The sequence below is a fragment of the Camelus bactrianus genome, chromosome 31 (genome assembly GCF_048773025.1).
Source record: "Camelus bactrianus isolate YW-2024 breed Bactrian camel chromosome 31, ASM4877302v1, whole genome shotgun sequence".
Lineage (NCBI taxonomy): Eukaryota > Metazoa > Chordata > Mammalia > Artiodactyla > Camelidae > Camelus > Camelus bactrianus.
The window spans coordinates 13,303,174-13,316,383 of record NC_133569.1 but is presented as its reverse complement, the minus strand read 5'-3'; the positions used below and the strand labels follow the sequence as shown (position 1 = coordinate 13,316,383).

Here is a 13,210-nt window from a genome sequence, read left to right as displayed (position 1 = left end):
TGATGTCATTTTGTGATGTAATTTGTCTTAGATAGCACACTCTCATTTCAAAATAAAACAATAAACAGAATGGTATGAGCACTCTAGAATCTTGTGCAGAACTTTTGACCCATTCTGGTTGGAGAATGGCTAGTTCTGGACCCACGGTGTCCATCCTCAGGTTATCAGATCGTCACGCGCTCCACCTCCATCCCTCCCCCCACCCACCCACTTAATAGGATCCATTCATAGCTACTCACTACTGCAGGATTTGACCTGAGAAATGCTAGGATTTATTAACTCAGCAGGTGTTTGGAAAGGTCCCTAAATAATCTTTGCCCTTGGCCAGCAAGGGAACTCACTGCTCGTCTCAAGTTCTCAGAAGCAGCTGGTGAGGTTCTCAGCCAATTTCTTCAGGTGTGGGAAGTTGTTCAGGGCAGCCTGTTTGACACGGCATTGGCAAATCTTCCAACCAGGCTTCCTGGATCTAGGAAATGCTATTCCTGACTCCTTCGACCCAGATGCTGGCTAAAATTTAGTTCTCATAATCTGTAGGTAACCACTCTTTCCTTCTTCCTTTTTTTCTTTCTAGGAGCTGGCACGGTAGTTAAATTTTTCTAAAACAGTCATATTAATATGTTCAAAAATCCACTGCTGCGTCTCGGACAGAGGGTCACATCTGGCCATGAAAATCTTCTTCTCTGCAGGGTTGCAATCCATGCAGCTGTTGCTCACAGGATGGAATAATGTTCTGTCCTGGAGGGAGGGATTGGAAAGAAAAGACTGATATAACATTTGGGTGAATGGTTAGAACCCAAAATAGAATAGAGGAAGTAAAACAACACTGCTAATGTTTCAGTCAGTATCAGGAGTGTGAAAAATTGACCGTCTCCCAAATCAAACAACAGCAGGTGGGGTTACCACAAGGAACGCAGTTTCCGAGGACTTCTTGCCGTGAGGTGGCTTGATCTCAAAGCCGGTTCAGCCGGAAACAAAGAATTCATTCATTTCACTGAAAAAAAAATTTTAAACACTCCCCGTAGTGGGGAGCTCCAGTGGTAGAGTGCCTGCTTAGCATGTGCAAGGTCCTGGGTTCCATCCCCAATACCTCTGTTAAAAAAAAATTAAGTAAATAAACCTAATAACCCTCCTTCCCTCCAAAAAAATCCCCACAATCCATTCATTTCCTAGTCGGTGGTAAGCATTTTCTACATGCTTGAGTTTTGAAGATGAAAAGTATGTGAGGTTGCTTTTCAAGTAGCTCCTAATCCAGCTCCTAGGGGAGAGGTGTCGCACAGAGCTGCAATCTACCCTGTAATAAACACCACCGCCACGGCAGGCGTGCGCGCGCACGGGGCCGGAAGAGTCATGATTTCCCCCACCCTTGTCCTGAGCCTCTCATGGGACAAGGACATGCACAAGGACCAGGAACCACGGAGCTGGGCTGGGATCCTCGCTGCGTGGGACATCTCATGCACAAGCTCCCATTTGTCAAGTCTTGACTCTCCCCAACCCCTTTCTTGCCATCCCAGCAATTCCTGGGGTGCCATTCTCACTGCTTGCTGTAAAATCCGGGGGAGGGGGGCAGCAATCACGTTGTAAACAAAGTCGCTGAGCTCTGTGGCACAAAGTTTAAGGGGCAAGCAAGCCCAGTGCCTGAATAGCCTCTGTGAACACACACCCTTTTTATCGTGCGAGTGGAGAAAAGGAAGTGAGTGCTATGAGCAAGGGTCTTTCCTTACTACTAATAAACACTTTTGTCTCTTACAGTGTCTGTGCCTTAAAAAATGTGCCAATGTAACATTAAAACGTCCCCAAATCACTGCTTACATTTGAGGAACAAGTGATGTTTTATTATTTAGCTAAGAAAACATCCAGAGATGCTGATTATATTCTCTGAGGAATATTAGACTCAGAATGCTTTTATTTTTAATTTTAATTTTTTTTGGCAGGGAGGGGAAATTAGGTTTTTGATTTATTTTTTTCAATGGAGGTACTGAGGGTTGAACCCAAGACCTCAGGTTTGCTAGGCATGCACTCTGCCACTGAGCTCTACCCCTCCCTCCTCACAATGCTTTCAGAATGAAGGAGTTTCTCAGGTGCCTTGTGTAAACATTTCTGGGCCACCCTGGTTGTTAACCAATATTTGATGTCCTTTAAGACCAGGATGTTTGCAGAGCCACGTGCCTGTGAAGGAAGGAAGAGTGAGAAGGAGGAAGGCAGCTCGTTTGTGTTTGCGTACTTCTGCTTTCAGTGCAAACAGAGCTACGTCTGACACCTCTGACACCGAGGCTCACTCTTTTCTTCTCTGTTAAGTCTCCTGAGTTCACCAGGGATTTTAATTTCTTTACAGCAAGGGGGTTCCTGAGGTCTTCTGCCCGTTTTCTTCACCCTCTGCTTCCCTAGCTTTTGTCTGAGCCCAGGGTGGCTGGGAGGGGCTTTCTCATTCTTGAGGGTGGGGGCGGCGCAGGGCATCCCTTCTCCCTCACAGACCCCTCCTCAGAGCGGCCCTGGCTCCTCCCCCTCCCCAGCATTTATCCCCCAAAAAACCTTCTTGTCCTCCTGCCTCCAGTGCTGCCAGCTGAGCTACACAGGACTAATACACTGAAATCAGTTTTTCAAAGAGCTTCCTTAAGCTGCTACACTTGTGCAAATTCTGTGTGACCTGCTAAATTCTAAAATTCACTTCGTTCTGCATCCATGGACTTCTTTTTCTTCTCAACTACCTGGATTTCTTCCTATTGTTGCCTTTGTCAGTAGCTCAAGTGGGGACCCCCACATGCTCGCAGTTTCCCTCCCTGAACACACGTTTCCATAAAAACTGGAAAATGAGGGGGAAAAGGGGTAGATCATGTTTCTATTCTCTTCGCTTCTCAGCTTGTATAACCCGGTGTGGGTGCAAAAGCCAGGTTTTCTGAACATTTCATGTTTCCGACTGTTCCTTTCTGAGCCGTAAGGTGGTCATGGTGTTCCAGATCTCACGCTGGGACACGAGCTCTGACGGAGCCAGGTATGCTGGGGACGGCAGGGCGGGAAGAGCAGACGCAGCGCCGTCCTCATCCATCCGGACTGGGTTTTCTGTCACCGTGCTGCACCATGTCAGAAGAGGTGAGGACTTGGATTCCCTGCATCTGTCTGTGTCTGAGATGCTCCATCGGGAAAATGAAGGGGTGGGTGACATCAATCGCGGAGGCCTTGCCCAGCCATAAAATTGAATGAACATTTTCTTCCAAAGTTCACTGGTGACAGAGACAAATGACAGGGCATCCAATAGAGACTGTCACTCGTTTTCAGGGGACTGGTAGATGGATTGCTCTCTGGTTGTAGACTGAGCTTCTGTGTCTTTGGAGTGTCCAGCAGGTCCTAGAGGGAAGGCTCTGGAAGCATCTTCAGTGTCCTCAGGACATGCATTTTCCACTTTGATCTTGGGGCCTAAATACATCGCCACCGTTACGTTTCTACTCAGCTAAGTTAGGGCCTGCCGAATGTCCTCAGTGATGCTTCTCCTGGCTGCACGCATCCTCAGTGGTGCCCCTGGTCTCTCGTCCTTGGACAGCCCTTTACTCCTAAAGTCTCCTCGGTCGTGGCAAGAGATGCTGGAATGGAACCAAATACAGTTTTTCTCCGGGAGAGACTGCCGAGTGCTTCGGAAGCCTGCTCTTCCGTGACGTCGTCCTGAGCAGGCACTCCAGCTGGCCCATCCTGTGTTCGGTCCCCAGCGGGGCAGAGCACGTGGCCCGGCTGTTCAAAACATAAAGCGCCAAGCTGGGTGTCCTGCACTGCTCCCACCTGCCCCGACTGCTTCCTCCCTTGTTTTGTTTTTTTTTCTGTTTTGTTTTTGCCTAAGAAAATGAGAAATCCTTGAGCAGGAAATGAAGAAGTTTCAGATTGAGGATTATGGAAATTTCCCTCATAGTCCAACCAGCTCAGGCTCAGTTCCTGGCCGTCGGCCAATGGTCCCCGCTGTGAAGGACTGGGCGGGGCTTTTCAGGTGGGTCCTGGAGAGGGACACGCCATCACAGCAGGCCTGTGTGATGCCCTGGGGCACTCGCAGGCTGGCACTAAATTTTATTAGGTTCTGTACTTCCGTGGGGCCCAAACTTTAAAAGAATAAATATGCTGTAGAAAACATTCCATACCACGTTCAGGGTAACAAAAGAACCAAGCATCAAAGATGCAAAGACAATAAAATAGGTGTGTGAGCTCATAATGTACAAGAACATGACCTTGAGAATGAAACGCCCACGTGGTGAGGGAGGCAGCAGCCTAGTGCTGTAAGGGGTGGGGGGTGGGGGTTGTTCCACAGGGAATTTGGGATACGTCCTGGTCATGCCACTCACTTGTTATATGACCTTGGACAGATACTGAATTCTCTCTTAGCTCTCTCATCTGTGAAATAGACATAACAGTCTGCCTCACGACTTTGTTGTGAGAATAAGATGAACTAACGTATGTAAAATCACTGGCACGATGTCCTACGTATGGTGAGTAACTAAGTAACAGTGATTCCATGCCCCACTCTCCTCTTAGTTTATTTGTAGTCAGGGAGCATCCCCGATGCTAAAAATCAGAACATACTATCTGATCTGAGACCAGCAGTTCAAGGCCACATTGAATTTTCTGAAATCCTGGTGAAAGAGAATTTGCAAAGGTTAGCACCTGCCTCAACCATTTATCCAAATGGATACAGCAGTACCGCCTGTTTTAAGCAAAAGATTTATGGAGCAAAGGTGATCTGTGGCTCAGGAATAAGCTCCTCTGTGTAGTTATGGTCTGAGTTTCTATGTGATGCACGTGCTCAGGGCCTTGGCCCGAAGTGCAGCATGATCCAGGGCATTTGAGTTCAACCAATACTTATTAAGCGCCTTTTATTTTCTGGCATGTGCGAGGAAGTAGGTATAGAAAGATGACCTAAGATGCCTCCCCTGGCCCAAACAGTGGGGGAGGCCAACAGGTAAACAAGACACGTTTGAAGTAAAAGGTGTCTAAGAGATTGTAGCTTCAAGGAAATAGAAAGAATAAAGAAGAACATGTGAACAGAGAGAGATGTGAAATAACAGGTGCATTTATGCATTCAGTTTATTCAACAAAAATCTACAGGGCATTTACTGTTTTGTCAGACACTGTTTTTGGTGGTTGGGATGTATCAGTAAAGTTGATAACAACCCCTGCCCACCAGGACCTCACATTCTAGAGGTCGGGGTGAGAGGGGGAGCAGTAGGGCACGGGCAATAAACAGTGAGTCTAACAGGTAAAATTCATAGCTTGTTCAAAGGTGATGTGAAGAAAACTGAGGCAGTCAGGAGGATGTGGAGTGCCAAGGGAGGGGCCAGCATGCAAACTTAAATAGGGCGGTAAGGGTCATCCTCATTGGGAGGGTGACATTTGAAGGAGGTAAGGGAATTGGCCATGCAGATATCTGGGGGGAGAGGTTCCAGGCAGGGAACAGCCAGTGCTAAGGCTCTAAGCAGGGATGCACGGTGTGGGTTAGAGGAACAAGGAGGAGGCAAGAGTGAGGGGGGAGGTAGGAGATGATGTCGGGGTGGTGGAGGACTCCATCATGTGCTGGGTACCCTGGTACGGCTGAAGCACAAGGGGTTAGGTGGAGGATTCCAGACCATGATATCCAAGAGACATGTGTCTTGGGCCACGAAGAAACTGGGGTACGACGCTGAGGCTTGGCTTCTCATGCAAGTGTTGGGGGTGGTCACTGGAGGACTGGAAACCATGGCATTAAGGGGGGCATCATGCTAGCGGCAGAGAGGAGGACGGAGGAGGGGTGGGCAGGCTTTGGACCGCAGCCGAAGGGACCGTCGGAGGCTGCTGCAGTCGTCCAGATTTGAGCTGAAGCAAAAGCAATGGGGAGGTGTAGCTCGAGTACATGCTTGGTGTGCACGAGGTCCTGGATTCAAACCCCAGTACCTCTATTAAAGGGAAAACAAAAGTAAAGAAGAATTTTTAAAATTCCACTCCCAAGACAGGAGTGGAGAGCTCTTTGAGAGGGTAGATGTGTAGGGTGCTCTGGTCAGTGGGACGTGGTGAGGTGGGGGTTAAGGTAGGGGCAGGGCGCAGATGGGTGGCAGTGCCGAGGTGAGAAATGCAGGAAGGGGAACAGGGTCGGGGGTGGGGACGGTGATGTCTGTGTCAGGTACAACGAGTCCTGCACGGTTTTGGGACGTCTGGGTTTAGATGCCCGGCAAGCAGTGGGGCAGAGACTGGGCCTCGAGGTAGCTCCTCTGCGTGACGTGGGGAGAGTCGCGTTCCTCTGTCCTCCTGACTGTCCATTTCTGTGTAGCTCACGTGAGGAGAAAACTCTTATTGAGAGAGAGAACTCCTTCCCATCCTCTGCTTTTTGTTTCTGATCTGGGTCTGAGAGAAGGAAGGCTTGAAACTGTGAGACTAGTTTTTAATCCTGGTTTTACCGCTGGCAGTAATCTTTGATGGTCATGGACTCTGCCAGTGACTCAGGTTTCCCGCCCAAAGATGGAGTGAGAGGGGGCGAGAGGGACGAGATGCGGGGTAAAAACACCGCCTCCTCGCCTCCCTGCCTCCCCGCTTCGCGGGGAAGAGTAAGGCTGAGGCAGGAATGTCCTCCGAGCTCTGGAAGACAAGCCCGGCAGTTTGTTGCCGCCTGTTCTGGCTGTCGGCATCTGGGAGAATGCAGACCACACCTTGACAGGCGTTGAAAGGGCCAGAGCTATTGCCTGTCCTTTTCCATTGTTTTCTTTGACAGGTAGAATTCCTCACAGGAGGAGAAGACTGGTCTTCCTGCATCAGCGGATAATTTGGCCAATAAGAAATAATGCCTCCGCACGCCAGGCCGACAGAGCCTTCAGGGTGCGCGTGGGAAGGTGCTGCCTGCTGCAGACCCGCACTGCCTCCCGCTCTGGGCAGTCACTGGTTTTCTGGGCTAGGGGCAAACGATGGGCAAGGGTGTACCCCCGATTCTCGGAGCAGCCGGGATCTTTAACAAATCTGCTGCGGTTTGCTAGATCCCTGCTCTTCATGCTGTCCAGAGACTTCCCAGTCTCTTAGCTGAATTCTGAGCATGGCCCACAAGGTCTTGTACAGATGGTCCTGCCCCTGGCCTTACGTTCATCATTTCCGCCTCACCCTCATACATTTCAACCGGCTTCTCTGTCCTTCCACAAAAACCAAGAGCTTCCCTACCTCAGGGCCTTTGCACAAGCGGCACCCCTGTCCCCCGTATCTGGGATCTTTTTCTTCACTTAGCTAATTCTGACTCATCTTTTAGATTCATTTAAAAGCTAGCATATCAGAGAACCCTTGCATACCTCTCAAACCTGGGCCGAGCCCCGTGTTTTGTGTTCTCAGATCACCCTATTCACTGAATTCATTAAATTATTTGTCTGCTTCCCCACTAGACCGAAAGCTTCAAGAGTGGAGAAAACCCATCTGTTCCATATCTTGTTTCCATCTGTCAGTAGTTCTTTCTCTGCCCCGAGTCAACCTGCCGGGAGTCACTTCAGCGTCATAATGGCTGCTGTTAATCGAGTATGTATTTGTGTGTCTTGTAGGGTTAAGTGTTCTATCCAGATTTTCTCATTTTATCTGCTTAAACCACATAAGCAATCTGAAGAGAGAGTGAATGTGGGCAAACAGGAAGCCAGGGTCATTTATTCATTCGGCAAATGCTAGTGAAGCACCTACTGTGTGCCAGGCAGCGTTTTAGGTACTGGGGGCACTGCACAAAGGAAAGCAGAGAAAAGTCTCAGCTCCCGTGGAATCTACACTTGAATGTTTAGGTACAGCTAAGTAGCTAACATAGGATCGGAATACGCCTGGACAGCCCATCTTGTCCTGCCTGCAGACTAAGTCGGAGAGCTAAGCTCAAATCAGGAGATGGTTTGCTGGGTACTTGGAAGAGTAACAGCCAACACGAACTGAACTCTTACCAAGTGCCGGGTCCTAGGTGCGCTTAAATTTTATTTGGTCATCACCATAATCCTCTAAGGTAAGTACTGTTCTCATCCCCACTTGATAAATGAGAAAACAGAGGCACCTTGTAAGGAAGTTTCCCAAGATCCCACAGCTAAGACCCACAGAGAAGCCAGAACTCAAATCTCAGGTCCCTCAGGACCCGGTGCCTGGGACCTTGGCCTCTGAGATGTCACCCGCCCCCTCTCCTCGGCTAAGCCAGCTGGTGGTCCTGCTCCAACCCCACACCTGCTCCGTAGGGGGAACTGTCCTTGTTAGCAAATACTAATTTAAAATGTTCATAGTTCCAATCACCCAGATTCTTTAAAGTCTGACAGTCTAGATCTTGGCGGGCATTCAGTTCAGGAAGCCTTTGTCCATACGTTAGAGCTGGACACAGACTGGAAGGAGTCCTTCTACTGGTGACTGGAGGACGGTGGCTCAGTGTGCTCTGTAAACTGGTAACCAGTAGGAATATCGCTAAGGTGCCCAGATGCGGGGAAAGTTAAAGGCACATGACAACTAAGTGACTTCAGCTGGATGAACATGGAGGTAAAACCAGAAGGGGAGCGCAGCTTTGCTGCAGGGGCGCACATACTCTCCGGGGAGGGGGGTCACCCTCCCTCTCCTCCAACAAGGAGGAGAAGGAATCGTCAGTTCGAACTGGAGATCCCATCTTACGGTACGATGCTTATGTCTCCTGTTATTTTCAGATAATATAGGGTATGATGTAGACGTTTGTGCATCCGGTTTTCAGCAAGGATGTTTGAAAAGTCCACCTTTGTCTTCCGTAAGCTGGAGAAATGGGGGCTGGAAGAGATGGCTGTTAGGTGAATTTGTGTCTGGTCCAGTAACTGCACGCATCCCGGTGGATCGGAGTCACCTCTGCCACGTGGTAGGGAGCTCAGTTCTGGGCCTGGGTCGGTGGGATGGACGGCTTAGATGGGGCATGAGTGGGCTCTGGTCCTGTTCGCGGGTGGAACCAAACTAGTTCGCCTGCTACTAAGTTGGATCAAAGAGTCGAAATCCAGGTTGGGGTAAATCTGATGAGAGAATTTAACAGAAACCAGTGGACCAGCGACACCAAAGGAAGGGTGAGCGGTACAGGTAGAAGGCTGCAGAGGCGTGTCTTTGTGGCAAAGCAAGAGGGTTTTTTTTTTTTCACACGGCAAACTCATTAAGAAGCCACGTATGTGAAGTTAAGGCGGAAAATCAGTCCGCTCAAGCTGAATTAACAGATGTATTGCTCCTAGCAAGAGGGTGCTAGAAACTCATCCTACTTTCTTTGGTTAAAACACACCTGGGACACCGTGTGCTGTTTTGGGCATCACGCCACCCTCCAGGACCACTTGGAAGATGCCGGGGGTCAGTGTGCAGGAGCTGAGGTGGATCCCAGTGAAGGCATCTAAAGGGCCGTGGCCAGAGGAGTGAAGATCGGAAGAGCATTGTTAAAATATCTGGGATCTATGTTAACCAAAATGGATTAAATTTAATCTTAGTGCTTTCTAATCCTTGGGACTGTCCAGAAATGAATGGGCTGACCGGGGACAGTGTGACTGCTTGCGTCCGACCACGAGTCCAGGATTCTGTAGTGGGGCTGCTTCATTTACCAGAACTGGAGTCGAATTCCATGCCTTTTAATTAAACTCTTTGTTTCCTCATCTTGGGTCCTAAATCAATACCTAACCGTAATGATTTAAAAATAACAACCTTGTGGCCTTCCATCTGGCATCTCTGTGAGCCAGCAGGATTGTATGAGCTGAGAGGCCCGAGCCCTGGCGTAGGTCCTGAGTTACGGCAGACAGCCCGACGCGGGCACCTGCCAGGAGCCCTGCCCACTCATTCTGTACTGTGACTGTTTCACTGGTATCAATCCAGCCTGGCAGGCCCCTTCTTATCTAATATTCTCCTGTTTGAGGTTATTTTTTTTTAAAGCCCTTTCTTATGGGAGTTAAGCTATAAGAATATCCCAGAGAGCGGCCAAGAAAAGTCATGTAAACCTTTCAGTCTTGGGCTTCGGACTTGGAGGATGCGGACGTGGTTCTGGGAAAAGAGGTGTGTCAAGTTTCACGCAGCACAGCTCAGGATCATGGAGGAGGGGACGGCATCGCCAGAGGAGCTGGTGGCTCTCCAGGGCATTTAACGAATGCTGACTTAAGGACGTCTATGTGGTGGGCACCCGGCAGGGCTCACAGAAGCAGAAGAGAAAGTTGCTGCCCTCAGGTAGCTAACATCTGCAAGGAGAGACTAGCTGCGCACAGTCCAATGTCATACATGCAAAGACTGGGACAGAATGGCATCTGAATGCAAGCCGGGGAGGAGGGTCAGTTCCCAGTAAAGTATGAGGGACGGGGGACAGTGAGGAAAGGAGTTAAAATCTGGAGCTAGAAAAGGGATTCTCCGTCTGGCCTTCCCGTCAGAAACTTTGAGCATCTTTAAAAAAAAAAAAAAAGCCCACCGGTACCCAGGCCTCCCCTCCTACAGCGTCTGTCTGTCCTTACACCAAGAGCATGCTGCCTTAATACATGCAGGTTTATACTGTTCTGGGACCTGGCCCTTTCCTGATGTTCGATGCTTGTTCTTTCTCTCTGTCAACATTTTCTTGGCTGGTCTTGACCCATTCAGTTTCAGAATCAGCTCATTAGTTTCTGCAAATAAACGTGCTGGGGTTTGAATGGTTTTGCGTTAAATGTAAACACCTGTTTGAGAGCTGAGCTCTTCACAGTGTTGACTCGGATCACCTTTGCACATGACAGATTTCTGCTACATTTTTTAAAAAAATTCCTCTTAGTGATGTTTTAGAATTTTCTGTATGATGGCGTTGCACATCTGCTGTGAGATTTGTTCCTAATTATTTGATGATTTTTATGGTGATCGAGTGGAGTAATTTGAAGTTTGTTTTCTATTTTTTACCTTTTTTTGGTCACTAGTAACAGACAATTGATTTCCTTACATTTACCTCATATCCAGGACTGTGCTAAAGGTACTTAGTCATTGTAATAGTTTAGATATAGAACCTTCTGGGGTTTTTTTCATATACACAGCGATGTCGTCCGTGAGTAAGTAGACTGATCTCTTCCTTTGTCTTGCCTGAGCACGCTGGGTGCGCCGTCCTGTGCAGTGTTGGACAGAAGTGATGACAACAGACACTGTTTGATTTCCCGTCTCCAGTGGAAGCTGAAACGTCTAACCACTAGGAGTGATGCTGGCGGGTTTTGGGTCTTATTAGATGAAGTTCCTTCCTCTACCGGTTTCCTTTCTGTGTGGTTAAGACTGTTCAGTCAGAGGCAGTCCTAAGACGGGGATTCATAAAGAAGCCATGTAGATAAGGCCCCCTGACTTATGGCACAGGTGTCACTTCCATGCAGTGGGACAAAATGGCTTTTTCAGTGATTGATCAATTGAATATAAAAGAGTCAACTCCATCTTCCACTGTACACAAAAAACTACTCCGGGAATGAATACCACAATGCAGAAGATTAAGCAAAAAAGCTCCCAAAGGTGACTCGGAATGCTGTCTTCCTGGCTTTGGGGTGGGCAAGATTTCCTACAAGGACCCAGAAACCGCTGCCACAAGGAGTAGCTCGTCCTTAAGGAGAGAGGCCCGGCCAGGCACCGGCTGGATGAAGACATTTACGAGACAAACATCCAGCAAAGCACTGTGTCTAGACATACCCTAAGCTTCCTTAAAATCTGTTAAAAAATAGAAAAAAAAAAAAAAAAAAAAAAAGCCAGACAGCCCATGTTAAAACATAGTCAACAGCCTTGAACAGACCCTTCACAAAGGAGACGTCCAAAAAGGCTAACGCACGAGTGATGTCAGTCGACAACCACAGAATGGAAAAGGGGAGACAGAAAGAGACCGACGTGCCAGGTGTCGGCGAGCACGTGAGAGCTGGGTCCCCCGCAGACACAGCCCACGGCTCTTCAGGCTCCAGGATTTTGGGGCGCACTGGCCTGACTTCCTGAATTTGGCTGCTGTATCTCTCTCTGTAAGGGCATTCTCTGGGCTCAAGAACGGCTCTGTTTGCAAGAGCAGCAGCCCAGAGCTGTCAGGAATAAACGCTGCTCAGAGCAACCCTAAGCCGGGAGCGACTGCAGTGGTGTGTAAATCCCCCCTTGCCTCTGGTGTGCGTTCTGGGCCGTTTCCAGAGATGTCAGCGGGCGTGGGCTCCTGCTGCCCGAGGTGGGACTCGCTTGATTCATGCACCCTGTATGGCTTCCATTCCTCCCTGTAAGATTTTGGGGGCATAAGCCCCCCAAATAAACCACTTGCACTCAAATCCTCACTTCAGGGTTTACATCTGGGGAAACTCCGATCAAGATACTGTTATAGTCCCACAAAAGTGGTTCCTTAAGGAAAAGGCTGCAGGATGTAGCTCCTGACTTGGAGGAAGGACAGTAGTTAACAGTGCTGTCCATCTGGAGAAACCTCACCACTCTCCTCAGGGTACCAAGTATTCTTGTCACCCACACGGATGGATGGAAATGCCATCCTAGGGTCAGAAATGGTGCTGAAGGTTTCCCCTGGTCAAGCTCACTTAAGTATCATCTCTTATATTGACGTGGAATTTGGACATCATAGACGTAAAGCAGCGTATTCAAGACCACGTCCCAGTTTCAGGGTGTGTCAGGCCCGACAAGCAAGCGGGATGTGGACCAGAGGGTGAAGGGTCAGGATGGGAATGCAGGAGAAGACACTTGATCATCTCAGCGGGGAACCAAGTCCTGTGTAAACCAGAGGCATGAATGCAGCGAGCAGAGCAGATTTTGTCGGGGCTCCTCTGCCTTCAGGATGTGAGGTGGGCTGGGTGGAGGGCAGGAGGCAGCTGTGGCAACAATGCAGGGATGAGGTGGGGGAGCGGGTGTCAGGCTGGGGCCCCGGAAATGGCAGGGAAGGCGTGGGCTTCTGAGATGCCGGCCGGGGAAGGGGCTCACACATCTCAGTGACAGACTCATGCAGGGGCCGAAGAGGAGGGGAGACAGTTGCTTGCTGCAGACGGTGTGGGCGGTGAGCTGAATATTTTTAGAGGTTGCTTCAGCAGTTCACAGTTCTTGTAGCAGGGGTCCCCCTGGTGGTGAAAGTAACCAAGAATGGGATTCCCCATCCTCATCCTGGGTGCCCGCCTGCCGCGGTGGGACACAGCCGTGCAACCCACCTCCTTACATGATGCAAGACAGGGGTGCCCTTCTTCTCTCGTGGTGGCAAAAGCCACACGTGGAAATCACTGAGAGCTAGAGGGTGGAGGCCCGGGGAAGGTGGTTGAAAGGGACAAACTTCCAGGTAGAAGAT

The 13,210-nt window shown here is 49.3% G+C and overlaps 1 protein-coding gene across 2 annotated transcripts in view; it reads right to left on the bottom strand.

Annotated features, from left to right (window-relative positions):
• Positions 1-240: 240 nt before the first annotated feature.
• The window catches only part of GALNTL6 (polypeptide N-acetylgalactosaminyltransferase like 6), a 790,170-nt gene continuing 777,200 nt past the window's right edge, over positions 241-13,210 (bottom strand). For both annotated transcript variants that reach the window (XM_074355533.1, XM_074355532.1), the window contains one exon: positions 241-735. In XM_074355533.1, the coding sequence (XP_074211634.1) occupies positions 568-735 (168 nt within the window). In that variant the 3' untranslated portion in view covers positions 241-567. The remainder of the gene's footprint in view (positions 736-13,210) is intronic.